The 14,492-nt window shown below is 38.1% G+C and overlaps 1 protein-coding gene, 1 long non-coding RNA gene and 1 other non-coding gene across 15 annotated transcripts in view; 2 read left to right on the top strand and 1 right to left on the bottom strand.

The window, feature by feature from the left end:
* The window catches only part of LOC144320873 (uncharacterized), an 83,649-nt gene that overhangs the window by 30,187 nt on the left and 38,970 nt on the right, over positions 1–14,492 (bottom strand). The window lies entirely within an intron of this gene.
* The window catches only part of LOC144320828 (serine/threonine-protein kinase MRCK alpha-like), a 66,010-nt gene that overhangs the window by 16,192 nt on the left and 35,326 nt on the right, over positions 1–14,492 (top strand). For 7 of the 11 annotated variants that reach the window (XM_077909891.1, XM_077909814.1, XM_077909883.1 and 4 more), the window contains one exon: positions 4,205–4,315. The exons of the other annotated variants lie outside the window; for them this stretch is intronic. In XM_077909891.1, coding sequence (XP_077766017.1) covers positions 4,205–4,315 — 111 coding nt within the window. The remainder of the gene's footprint in view (positions 1–4,204; positions 4,316–14,492) is intronic. 11 annotated transcript variants of the gene reach the window in all.
* On the top strand, positions 12,458–12,661 carry LOC144289588 (small nucleolar RNA U3). Its single transcript, XR_013357430.1, has one exon. It is a non-coding gene; the product is annotated as a small nucleolar RNA U3 (small nucleolar RNA).

Genomic DNA, 14,492 nt, shown 5'->3' with positions numbered 1-14,492 from the left:
ACCCTGTATCAGTAAGAGAAAATCAGTCAGCTTGGCAGGAGAGGGGCAAGAAGCTTAACAGAGAATTCATAGAAGAGGAAATCCAAAGAGACAATAAATATATTAAAAGTTCTAAACCTCTTGAGATAGCACAACACAGTTACTGCAGTGCTTAAAAGAAAAACACAGCAAAGCAAGCACTGGTGAGTACATGGAGCAATGAGGACCAGAGGTACTGTAAATCCATTCCAAGGGATACACTCTAGGAATCTTGCACACCTATGCCAGAAAATACATATAAGGATGTTCTTGACAGCTCAGACAGGAACAAACCCAAATGTCCATCAAACAGGGGAGTGAATAAAGAAATTCTGGTGTACTAATATAATGAACTACTGCATAGCAATACAGATGAATGAGCCGCAGCTACCCACAATACCACGGGCGAATCTCATCAACACAAGGTTGAGGAATGGGGTAACTGGGTGACGGGGATTAAGGAGGACACGTGATGTCATGAGATGAGCCCTGGGTGATGGATGCAACTGATGAATCACGGACCTCTACCTCTGAAAGTAATGACACATTCTATGTTAATTAATTGAATCTAAATTAAATTAAAAAATTTTAAAAACCCACTATATTGAGTGAAAAAAACCAGGCACGCAGGAGAATAGACAGGGAACAAAATGAAACTCTAGCTGTGTCCCGTCCAGCCTGTCAGCAGGGATGCTCTGTGCTGCACCTGCCTGGGGCACTCAGTGGACCTGCATCACGGGTAGAGAGCCCCGCAGACATTCCCCACAGCCAGTGTTGTGGCTGGACTGACCCTTGTGGTTCTTATTATGATTGCAGGACTCATTTCAGCAATAACCTCCAGAGAGCTCTGAGGAACGAGATTTATCACGGACAGTCCTGGAGAATACTGGGCATGCCCAAGGCCACTTCTCATTGGCAAATTTAGAGCATAAGCGTGGGAAGGAAGAAGCAGGGTCACCGGAGTAATCAAGTGTCTAGGTTACCCAGGGCTTTCTGCAAGAGAAACCCTAACCCGTACCGTAACCCCGTGGGGACAGCCTCATTCCTTATCTGCTTGGTTTGCTAGTAGCTGTGCGATGCAGCTGGCAGTATGTTTACTCGAGATGGATGTCTTTTGAAACGGATGCCTCCACAATCAAAAGCTGACTGTCAAGCATTTAAATTACCATCAGAAGTTTCTGGCAGGCACTTAACACCATAGTAGTGTTTAGGGATGCATACTTAATGTGGTCAATTTCCAAACAAATGCAAAGAGGCTACTGCTGGACCCAAGATGGTTTCTTTTGGGGAGGAGGAAGGTTGTGAATGGGACCCAGAAGGGGCTTCCCGGTGCCGTCAGGGTCCCAGTTTTGGATGTAGGTGGTACTTTGCTGGTGGTGGGCATCACAATAATTAACATTATATGACTTGTGCCCTTTCCCCTGTATTTGCTACATCTCACGCTGCAAAACAAGTTTACTAAATGAAGAAAAGAGAGAGAGAACCAATGTAAAGGGACTAGCTGGCGAGGCAGAGGAGTGTGAACTCATGCGGCTGTGATCAGAGGTCTGAGTGTAGGGACACCAGCGAGGGAGGTGGGAAACTTGAGTTTCTGGTGTGCACTGGGCACTGTGATGACAGCTGGATGGGCACCATGCACAAGCGCTCTACCAGGGAATGCATCTATTAACAATAAGTGACAGGCAGGCGTTACTGAGTTTTGAGTTCCAACCTTCAGCCTTAGGGCTTAACTACTTTGTTGAGAGCCTTGCATCCGCCACGGAGAAAATGGAACTAATTAATGGGAATAAATCCAAAAAAGCAGGATTTTAAATTCTCCCCAAAAAAGAAGCACCAATCAAATATTATGTGAATAGTGTATTGTGTTTCACAACAGTAGTCACATGAGTTAATGGTGAAAGACACGGTCTTTCCAATTTGAGAAAAAAGAAAAAGAAAAACAACAACAGGACATTTGGGGATTTAAGCCACATATCTGATGCTGCCTTGAACTGAACACAAACTTAGGAAGTAACTATCAAAGCAGAGATTTTTGCTTTGCACACCATCAATTATTTCTGCTTCTAATAATTTGGCCTGACTCTCTGAAAAGTTTGTTCTGTTGGCCCAAGAACATACTCAAACAAAGCCTTAGGGTTTTTGTTTTTGTTTTTGTTTTTTCCATCAGTGAAGACTCCAAGACTAAGGGCTGCTCGGGCGGCGTAAGCCTTTCTAACGTCTCCCAGCTACCCCAAACCCCCAAATCCTCAGTTACAGGGACCATCACAACTACAACCACCATCAGCATAATTTAATGTGTATTCTTAAACAGAAATTTAACTGAGTAAATTTAAAGATCTAACAAACAGAAGGGAGCTCTGAGAGTAATACAAATCAGAGGCTTTCCTCAGCACAAACAGGTGCAACAGGGACATTATTAGCAAAAGAAAAGAAAGGGTAGTCTCAAGCAAGGTCACCTTCCCTTAGATGGAAGGGCAGGGGAGTCTTCTCAGGCAGATTGCCTCACTAGTGTGATCAAGAAATTCCAGATTGATTGGTTTACAGTTCCACTGCTGGGAGAGGCTGAAACTACACTCGGTTAGGTGTGCCATCTTGGTGAGGCTTAACATAAGTGACTCCGTTTTGTGTATATTGTTTCTTAATATTTAACAACATTAAAAAGCAAAACACACTTAAAAATATTTTATTTATTTGAGAGAGATAGAGAGAGTGGAGCATGTGGACGGAGCAGAGAAGCAGGCTGAGCAGGGAGCCCAAGACATGCAAGGGGCTCTATCCCAGGACACCGGGATCATGGTCTGAGTCCAAAGCAGATGCTTAACCAATAGAGCCACCCAGGTGCCCCTAAAACAGTTTTTATTCTCTAGTATCATACAGAACACTGTGTGCATGCAACCCCAGGAAGGCTGTCCCCCTTGCCTTCGGACCCATCCTCTCCTATACAGAAATCCTGGAGCTGCTTCTGCATTTTGTTTAAGCCATAACTTTGGAAATCACTAAATTGTGTATTATTTGATCTTACAAACTAAATTTTAAAAATTTCTTAACATAAAGGATGCTGACCCTGAGTGCCAGTTTCTGTGCTGTTAAATAAGCAGGGGATTGTATTTGACCATAAGTCACGAGGTTGATTAGCTTCTTGTACTCTCACTTAATGCCTAATGTGGTATAGGGGAGAAAGAGTTCTTCTCTCCTCTTCCTGGATCTCTGGTTGGGCCTAAGAATGAAACTGACATAAGAGATTAACAAGAGAAAAACATACAAAATTTTAACTGAATTTTGACTTGTATGTGAGAGTCTCTGCAAGAGAAGTGACCAGAGCAGGAAACTCTTTTACCTTTTAGACAAAGAAACAAATCGCATGTGGAGTCTTGACATGATAAAGGGAGTTGGCTCTATGGGCGGTGGATGCTGAAGAAGTAACTAGGAAGATACAGGCTGGGCAAACAAGGTTTGTTTAGACAGCCTTCCTGGCCCCAAATATCCCATCTCTGATGATAAGAATGTCTTCCCTCCTCCTGGTTCAGGGAGGGACCTTCCACAGGGGGGATTTATCACCTGCTTTCACAGGAAGACAGAGGAGGGTCAGTGTGTCCTTCTTGCACTGTTTCTTCAGTAACTGTAATTCAAAATAATCAATAAGCCAAAGTGGCATATCTTCATCAGGCACCCTCACAGACAGAATTCGTCTCTTCAGTTTCAAGTTCATTTCTCTGTTATCCACTCTGGAGGGAATCCACCTTTCTTTTGAAGCCTAGCATTTTTCTTTTCTCTTCTCTTTTCAGATTTTACTTATTTATTTGAGAGAGAGCTAGAGCATGAGCAGGGGGAGGGGCAGAGGGAGATGGAGAAGCAGACTCCCGCTGAGCAGGGAGCCTGATGTAGGGCTGATCCCAGGACCCCAGGACCAGGACCTGAGCTGAAGACAGACTCTTCACCAACTGAGCCACCCAGGTGCCCTGTCTTAGCACTTTCAAATGGAAGAGAAAGATGCATGTGTGTGTGGGGCGAAGTACTCAGGGCTATGGTGGGAGCAGACTACTCACTACTGCAGTGTTAGGGCAGCAGCCTATATGTTGAAATACTTGCGACAAAAATATTAAAATTATAGCTATTGAGAAATATTGTAATGTTCATGACTGAAGAACCATGTATTCTATACAATGATCTGATTTTTTTTTCCTAGACAGATCCAGTTGAGAACATACTTGATCAGAACCTCAAGATCAAGTTTTACATCAGTTCTGGGTCCGCGTCTCCATCCTCACACAGTGGAGATGAAGCCGACCCAGTTAAGGTGCCTCCTTGGGGTAGCTTTGCTCACAAACACTTCATGTGTAACAAAACAAAGGCAGATGATTCAGAAAGAGAGTGGCATTTTTTTCCTAATCACATATGCTACTTGGTTGGCACAGTCCCTTAGAGAGTCTTCAGTTTAACTGGTAACACTGGAAGACTTGAAACTCGGATGAGAACACTACTCTCGAAAGTCAGTAAAAAAATGACAAAGGCTCTTGAAGAACAGGCTTAATGAGGCTTAATGATTATGTCTACTCTGAATATAAGGAGTCAGATATAGCAGGAACATATCATATTGTAACATAAAATCTGGGGTTATGAATAATTAGTAAGGTATCAATTAGTAAGGTATATATTTGTGACTGTGCTTATTAAAATTGGAGATGTTTTATTTTCTATGCAATGGTACATGAAACAACTAACTCTTCATTGGCCCTTCCTTCATGTTGGTCAGGGACTGTCTCTCAGACAAAAGAAACTGTTTCCTCCAGAAGTCAAAGCATTTGGTGTCTTTTAGCTCACACGCTCCCTGTTCAGAAAGGCCTTTCCCCTCCTGCTCTGCATCTCCTTCACCCCCATTAATCCCAGCAGGGATTCTTTGCTGCTGCTGTGGAATCCTGGGGGCTGGGCCACAAGTTGTGAGGTTAGCATGCAGTTTAGTTGGGAAAGAGCTTCAATGTGGCTTGGGGCCAGGCAGGGCATTATTTGCAAATTCTGCTCAGAGCCTCTGAAAATTTTTTTTAAATAATAATTTTTTTTTATTGGTGTTCAATTTGCCAACATACAGAGTAACACCCAGTGCTCATCCCGTCAAGTGCCCCCCTCAGTGCCCGTCACCCATTCATTCCCACCCCCCGCCCTCCTCCCCTTCCACCACCCCTAGTTCTTTTCCCAGAGTTAGGAGTCTTTATGTTCTGTCTCCCTTTCTGATATTTCCTACCCATTTCTTCTCCCTTCCCTTCTTTTCCCTTCCACTATTATTTATATTCTCTGAAATTTTGATAACAATTTTATCTTACTGTTTTAAAATTTTAACAATGAAGTATTTCCATCATAGAGGAATGATCTATTGCAAATCCATATACTTATTACTCACAAATTTTGCAAAACTGGGCCACTTTTGTATCAGATAAAAGAAATTAAGATGAAATTGAAGGCACTTAGATCTACAGAACAGTGCTCCTTTGATGCACATTTGGGTTGATTCCATTTCTCACTAGTACAATTTCTCTATTATAATGAGCCTGCTGGTATCTGCTGCTTCTACAGGTAATCCCCTCCCCACTCCAATCCATGGTTTCAGTTAGCTGCCCTCAACCAGGGTCCAGAAACAGATGATCCTCTTCCTGACATATGCTCAGAGGGTCAGCAGTCCCCTGACACAAGGTCACAGTGCCTGCATCCTTCACCTCACTTCATCTCATCGTGTAGGCATTTTATCAGCTACATCATCACAAGAAGGGTTAGGACAGGACAAAAAGATGCTTTGGGGGAGAATGAGAGAGAGAGAGAGAGAGAGAGACCACATTCACATAATTTTTATTACAGTACATTGTTAAAATTGTTCAAGTTTTCGTTACTTATTGTTGGTAATCTCTCACTGTTCCTAATTTATAAAGTAAACTTTTTCATAGGTATGTATGAATAGGAAAATATATAGTATATATATATATAGGGTTTGGTACTATCTGTGGTTTTAGGCATCCACTGGGGGTCTATATACATATGGGAGAGTTTGTTATTTTCACATATATGCATGTTTTCAATGTAAAATTTTGGCTGCAGAGTGCTTTAATTTTGGGGAAATGTTTACAGATTTTATGGAAACTTTGAGGATACAGTATTAATTTATTTTTCCTAGACTACCAGAGGCTGCCTTCTGATTTTTTATCACCTCGAATACTTCAATGTGTTTCTTACAATTAAGAATATTCTCCTACACATACCATAAGAGACTTTTAATCATAGGAAACAAACTAAGGGTTACTGGAGGGGAGAAGGGTGGGAAGACAGGGTAACTGGGTGACGGGCATGAAGGAGAGCACGTAATGTGATGAGCACTGGGTGTTATATAAGACTGATGAGTCACTCTACCTCTGAAACTAATAATATGCTACATGTTAATTAATTGAATTTAAATAAAAAAAGAATATTCTCCTACATAGATACACACCCACTGTACAACCGTTGTGCCTGATGGTGACGCAGTCCTACCATCTGACACTAAGGCCCCATACAGGTTTCACCAGTTGTAGATGTGGTGCCATCACAGCTAAAGGACCCAGTTCAAAATCCTGCTTTGTTGGTGCTTGTCATCTCTCTTCAGTATCTCCCCATCTGCAACAACTTCTTAGTCTTTGTTTTATTTCATGACCTTGAGACTCAAAAGCCACAGGCCAGTGTAGAGTAGGATGGTCCTCATTAAAAAAAAAAAAAAAAAAAAAAAAAGGTTCCCCGTGCCTTCATGCAGGTTACACATCGTTGGCAAGAATATTCCAGAGGTGATGCTGTGGGATGCATCCCATCATGTGGGATGTTTGCTTTGACCACTGCCCTCAGGTGGAATTTTCCAGACCTCTCCTTTCCTTTGTAATTGCTATTTTGTAGAGAGTATTTTTGAAGAAAGTACCCTATTGCTCACCAAACTTTCAATTTATTTATATCTGTAGGGACCCATGGTTTCTAATTTTATTCAGTGGCTTACAATTGATGAGTGTCACTGTTTATTCTGATGTTCTAATGGTCACAGATGTGGTCTGTGTGAGCCCTTTCTTTGGTACCTTGTCCTTCTGACATGCCTTCATCACTCGTTGAGCACCGTCTCTCTATCTGGCAGAACAAGATGCATCAGCTCATCTGTCTGGTATTCCCCAGCCCTGCATTCAGCCATTTTTCCAAGGAACACTGATGGTGGCTTTCAGTGGAGAACAGTATTTAGAAGTCTAGCTCTGAGTGTTAGGTGTGCCCTCACTATTGCAGTATCACTATTTCAGGCTCTTTTTTTTTTTTAAGATTTTATTTATATATTCATGAAAGACAGAGAGAGGGAGGGAGAGATAAAGACAGAACGAGAAGCTGGCTCCTTGCATGGTGCTTGATGCGGGAGTTGATCTCAGGACTAGGATCACACCCTGAGCCAAAGGCAGATGCTCAACTGCTGAGCTACCTAGGCATCCCTATTCCAGACCCTTTTACGAGAGAAAGTTTGCACATCAGTCTACATGTAGAAATCTTTTTTTTTTTTTTTAAGATTTATTCATTTGAGAGAAAGAGGGAGAGACAGAGAGAGTGCAGTGAGTACAAGCAGGAGGAGGGGCAGAAGGAGAGCAAGAGAGAGAATCACAAGCAGACTCCCTGCTGATCGTGGAGCCTTCTAGGGGGGGTTTGATCTCATTACCCCAAGACTACCACCAGAGCTGAAATCCAGAGTCAGTTGCTTAAATGACTGAACCATCCAGGTGCTCCAAAATCTATCTATCTATCTATCTATCTATCTATCTATCTATCTATCTATCTATCATCATCATCAATCTCATTTATCTATATATCTACATATCAATCATATATCAATCTATCATCTATATCTATCCATCTATCTATGAAAACTGAACTTGTGCACACATAAATAATTCCAATCCAACATCATAGGGTTCATTCTAGTTTTGTCTCTGTCCACATTTCTAACTCCCTTCTGTGACCAGTCTCCCATCTCTGCAGATTGCCCATTCTCACCCCATGTGGGCTCTGCATCCACACTCCAGGTCACCCTGCATGCACACACTCTTCTGCCTGGGGAAGAGAGTTTTTCAGCATCTATTTCTACTCTTACTTAGCAGCACATAAAAATTCTCATTTCCTTAAACCTATGTCAACACTAACTGCTTCTAGGCATTTGAAAATTTGCAATTCTGATGGGTATAAAGTGGTATCTAATTATTGCTTTCATTTTGTCAAGCTGAAGTTTTAAATTTTAACCCAGTAAAATTCATTAGTCCTTTCTTTTATTCCTTGCACTTTTTGTGTGTTTTCTGAGAAATCCATTTCCATCTATCCTTCTATCCCAAAGGTTCCAAAAATATTTAAGGTTTCGCTTTTCACATTTAGGAAATTATATCTTTGCTTGGTAGGAAATACAAATCAGTTTTTGCCATTTTGATAGTTTTCCAATCCCATTCATTGGCTAGTCTATTATTTTCCTAATAATTTGTACAGGTAAATCCTATTTAATTTTGCTTTGCTCTACTGCATTTCACAGATATTGCAATTTTACAAAATAATATCATGGCAACCCCGGGTCAGGCAAGTCTCTCAGTGCCATTTTTACAATAGCATTTGCTCATTTCTTGTCTCTGTGTCACATTCTGATAATTCTTGCAATATTTCAATTTTTCATTATTATAATTGTCATGTGATCTATGATCAGTGACTGTGACTCACTGAAAGCTCAGATGACAGTGCTTTTTAGCAATAAAGTATTTTTATTTATTTTTTGATTAGCTGTATTGCTCCTTATTTTTTATTTTTTATTTTATTGCCAACATATAGTATAACGCCCAGTGCTCATCACATCATGTGCCCTCCTTAATGCCCATCACCCAGTTATGCCATCCTCCACTTGCTTCCTCTTTGGCAACCCTTTATTTCCCAGAGTTAGGGATTTCTCATGGTTTGTCTTCCTCTCAAATTTTTCCCCACTTAGTTTCTCCTTCCCTTCAATAAAGTGTTTTTAAATTAAAGTATGTACATTGCTCTTTTTCTTCTTTCATTATCGAACTATAGTTGACATAAAATGTTATTAGTACTCAATGCTCACCACCATAAATGTAGTTACCACACGTTATTACAAAACTACTAACTATACTCCCTGTGCTGTACTTTTTATCTCCATGAGTTATGTATAACTGGAGGTTTGTACTTCTTGATCCCCTTCACCCATTTCACTCATCCCACCACTCATCTCCCCTCTGGCAACCAACAGTTTGTTTTCTGTATTTATTAGTCCATTTCTGTTTTTTTTTTTTTTTTTTTTTTGTTCATTTGTTTTGTTTTTTAGATTCCACATATAAGTGAAATCATATAGTATCTGTTTTCCACAGTGGCTGTACCAGTTTGCATTCCCACCAACAGTGGATCAGGGTTCCCTTCTCTCAATATCCTTGTCCACACTTACTTCTTGTCTTTTTGATAACAGCCATTCTGATAGGTGTGAGGTGCTATCTTATTGTGGTTTTGACTTGCATTTCCCTGATGATGAGTGAGGTTGAGCATCTTTTCATGTCTGTTGGCCATCTGTGCCTTCTTTGGAAAAATGTCTATTTAGGTCCTCTGCCCATTTAAAAATAAGATTATATATATATATATATATACATATATATATATATATATATATATGGTGTTGAGCTGCATGAGTTCTTTATACATTTTGAATATCAACCCTTATTAGATATAGCATTTACAAATATTGTCTCCCATTCAGTAGGTTGCCTTTTCATTTTGTTGGTTTTCTCTGTTGTGCAAATTTTTCTTTTTTTAAATTTTGGTGTAGTCGCAATAGTTGATGTTTGCTTTTGTTTCCCTTCCCTGAGGAGATATGTCCATGAATATGTTGTAAAGGGTGATGTCAAAGAGATTGCTGCCTATTTTTTTTAGTATTTGTATGGTTTCAGGTCTCACATTTAGGTCTTCAATCCATCTTAGTTTATTTTTGTGGATGGTGTAAGAAAGTGGTCTTGTTTCATTCTTTTGTAGCAGTTCAGTTTTCCCAAGCCCATCTGTACCATCCTTTTCCTACTGAATGGTCTTGGCACCATTGTTGAAAATCACTTGGTTATATAATATATATATATATATATATATATATATATATATATATATATATATATATTATATATATAAGTAAGGTTAATTTCTGGGCATTATATGGTGTATATGACTATCTGGATGGCAGTACCACACTTAGCTTTCTAAGTGTGAAACCCCCAACCATATTCTTTTTTCCAATACTGTTTGGGCTATTTGGATCCCTTGAGAGTCTTTAATGCATTTTGGAATAGATGTTCCTATTTCTGCAAAAATGTCTGAGATTTTGATAGGAATTGCACTGCATCTGTGGATTGTTTTGGGTAATATGGACATCTTAAAAATATCAATTCTTCTAATACATGAACATAGGATGTTTTTCTATTTATTGGTGTCCTTTGGATGTCCTTCACCAATGTTTTGTAGTTTACAGCGTACAAGTCATTTGCCTCCACAATTAAGTTTATTCCTAAGCATTTTTCCCCCTTTCCATGCTATGACAAATGGAGCTGTTTTCTTAATTTCCTTTTCCTATTGTTCATTCTTAGTATATAGAAATATGGCTGATTCTTATGTATCGATTTTGTATCCTGCAACTTTGCTATATTCATTTAACTGATTTTTGGAGAATCATTAGGGTTTTCTTCATGTAAGATCATGTCATCTGTGAATAAATACCCATATATCCTCTTCCCATACAAATTTTAGAATAATATTGTTTGTATCCATAACAAAGCCTTGTAGTCCTATTATTCTGAGAGAAGCGGCGGTAAGCCTTTACTTAATCTAGAGAAAACTGGCATCTTTACTATACTGAATCTTCCAATTCATGAACTCAGGATGCCTCTCCACTTTTTCAGATACTCTTTGACTTCTCTTATCAGCATTTTGTGGTTTTGAGCATACAAGTCTTATATGTGTTTTGTGAAATTTATATCTAAGTCTTTATTTTTTTTTTTAGCAATAGTAGATGGTACTATACTTTAAACTTCAATTTCCATGTATTTGTTGCTAGTTTGTTGAAGTGCAATTGATTTTTTAAAAAGATTTTATTTATTCATGAGAGACACACAGAGAGAGGCAGAGACATAGGCAGAGGGAGAAGCAGGCTCCCTCTTGGGAGCCCAATGTGGAACTCGATCTTGGAACTCTAGGATCATGACCTGAGCCGAAGGCAGATGCTCAACCACTGAGCCACCCAGACATCCCAGTGAAATGATTTTTGTATGTTGATCTTGAAACTTGAGAACTTGCTAAAGCTCATTAATTTCTAGAAGGTTTTTGTTTGTGAGTGTGTATGTAGATTCCTTGGAATTTTCTAAAATCATGTCATCTGAGAATAAGTATAATTTTGTTTCTTCTTTCCTAATCTGTATGGCTTTTACTTCCTTTCCTTGCCCTACTGCCCTGGCTAGAACTTCCACTACTATCTGATAATAACGGACAGCTCTTGTACTCACATTAAGGGAAAACAATTCAGTCTTTCACCATTAATTATGGTGTTGGCTGTAGGATTTTTGTAGATCCTTTTTATCAAGTTGGGGAAATTCATCTTCCTAGTTGGCTGAGAGTTTTTTTTTTTTTTATCACAAATGAATGTTAAGTTTTTCAAAATGCTTTTTTTCTGCATGAATGTATTATATGATGAATTCTTTGTTCTTTAGCCTGTTAATATGATACATTGATTGATTTTCAAATATTGGATCACCTTTCCTTCTCTGAAATAAACACAACACTTATAATGTATATGCTTCATATATATTGCTGAATTCTATTTGCTAATACACTGTTGAGACTTTTGTATCCACATTAATCCAGAATGTTGGTCAGTAGTGTGTGTGTGTGTGTGCTGTGCTTGTCTGATTTTGCCATCAAAGTGATACTGGCTTCATAAAATCTGTTGGGAAGTATTCTCTTTTATTTTCTGTAAAAAAATATAGAGAATTATTGATGATTCTTTTTTAAACATTTGCTATAATTTTCCAATAAAGCTATTCTGGAGGTTTCTTTATGAGAGTTTTAAAATTACAAATTCGATTTCTTTAATAGTTATCAGGCTATTCAAATTATTTATCTCATATTGAGTGAGTGTGGTAATTTGTACTTTTGGAGAAATTGATTCATCTAAGAGATTTCATTATGTATACAAAATTTGCTACTATACTGTGACAACATGTTATTTGATCAAATGAAGTGTGGCAACTTCACCTCCCTTTACATCATTTTACTCTTCCTCATTTGTAATGTAATTGTATTACATATTTCTCTATATGCGCTGAGGGATATTAGACAGTGTTATAATGTTTGTTTCAACCATCTAACACAATTTAGAAAATCTATCAAGACTATACTTTCAGGAATCATTTCTATAGTCTGTTACTAGTGAAGTTTCTCTGAAAGTGTAGAGTAACCGAAACCACAAGGAGATGCAGTGTCCCTTCCTGAGCGTGAAGCTGACTCTGGATGTTTCTCCAGCTGCCCTTTGCATTGATGATCATTCTCCTCCTTTGGGGGAGTAGGAGAGAAGGGACACCCTTTGAGTGGTTAAAAAAAATCTACCCATGTTGTCACTCTTTCCATGTTTTTCCCTCATTTCGAGTCCTTCATTTCTGTGTAGAACTTATTGTAGCTATCTTAGGTAGATTGCAGACAAGTTCTCTTAGACAGTCTTTGAGACTGTCTTGATTTAAAAATCACTTAAAAAATTAATGGGCTTTAGGTGCTCCTGGTTGGCTTTGTCAGTAGAGCATGCAACTCTTGATCTCAGGGTTGTAGGTTTGATACCATGTTGGGTGTAGAGATTTACTTAAAAATAAAATCTTAAAAAAATTAATGGACTTTATTTTGGGGGTAGTTTTACATTCACAGAAAAACTTAGTGGCAAATACGAAGTCTTACTTACCTGTCTCACCACCCCTCCTCTCCCAGTTTCCTTCATTATTAACAACTTATGTTCATGTGGTACATTTTTAGAGTTATGCACCATGATTATTAACTAAAATCTATTGTTAATGTTCACATTTTGTATTATACATTTTACAGATGTACAACTGGATAAATGACAAATGGATAATAACATGTATCTATCATTACAGTATCATTTAAGTGCAGTTTCACGGTCTTAAAAATTCCTGTGATCAATTTATTCTTCCCTTCCTCCCTCTACCTGAAATCCTGGGAACCACCAATCTTTCTACTATCTTTATAGGTTTGCTTTTTCCACTGTGTCATATAGTTGGAATCATGCAGCTTTATCAGATTGGCTTCATTCATTTAGCAATGCGCAGTTAGGGTTCCACTTTAATATGTTGTTTCTCCCTGGTGCTTTTATTATTATTATCTTTTAATTCAGTTAAATTTTTTTGTCTTTAGTTTCCAGAAGTTTTACTACATTGTATCTTGCATTGTATTTCTTTGAGTTTATCCTACTTGGAATTCAGTCAGCTTCTTGAATTTACCGTTTATATCTTTAACCAAACTCAGGAAATTTTCAGACGTTATTTCTTGGGAGTATTTTCTCAGCCTCATTCTTTTTATACTCTCCTTCTGGGACTCTGATGTTAGATCTTTTGTAATAGTCCCACTTTTTCCCGTCTACTTTCTCTATGAAGTTAATATAGAATAATTTATATTGTTCTATCAAGTTCATGAATTCTGTTCTCTGCCCTCTCTATTCTTCTATTGGGCCAGCCACTGAATTTTTAATAGTGATTACTGTATTTTTTCTTTATTTGTCAAATTCTGCTGGTTCTTCTTTATATCTTCTATTTCTTTACTGAAACTTTTACAAGGTTTTTGAAAAGCTTTTGCTATTCTAGTTTCTTTGATTCCGATAAATTTTAGAATCTACTTGTTTATATCTACATAAACTCTTTTTTGAGATTTTGATTCATATTGCATTAAATAAATAATTTAATTTAATGAAAATTAATATACTAACTCTACGGCATCTTCCAATTCCTGAACATGATATGTCATTCTATGTATTTAGGGCTTCTTTAATTTCTTTCGTTTCTTTAATTTCTTTCATCAGTGCTTGGTAGTTGTCAGTCAACAGATCCTGTGCATGTTTTGCTAGGCTTATTTACATGCATATGTAATATATATATATATATATATATATATATATATATATATATATATATATTTAGTTATATATATATTTAAATCTTAGAGGCACTGTAAATAGTACTGAACTAGTAATTAAAAATCAGTTTCCTACAGATTCAATGCAAGCCCAGTCAAAATTCTGGCAAGTTATTTTGCGGATGTTGACAAACTGATTTTATGGTTTATATAGAGAGATAAAAGACCGAGAATAACCAACATAATATTGAAGGGGAAAAACAATGTTGGAGGACTGATACTACCCAATG

Source organism: Canis aureus, chromosome 1 (genome assembly GCF_053574225.1).
Source record: "Canis aureus isolate CA01 chromosome 1, VMU_Caureus_v.1.0, whole genome shotgun sequence".
Classification (NCBI taxonomy): Eukaryota; Metazoa; Chordata; class Mammalia; order Carnivora; family Canidae; genus Canis; species Canis aureus.
The sequence above is the reverse complement of the archived record's forward strand: the minus strand, read 5'-3'. Positions and strand labels throughout refer to the sequence as shown.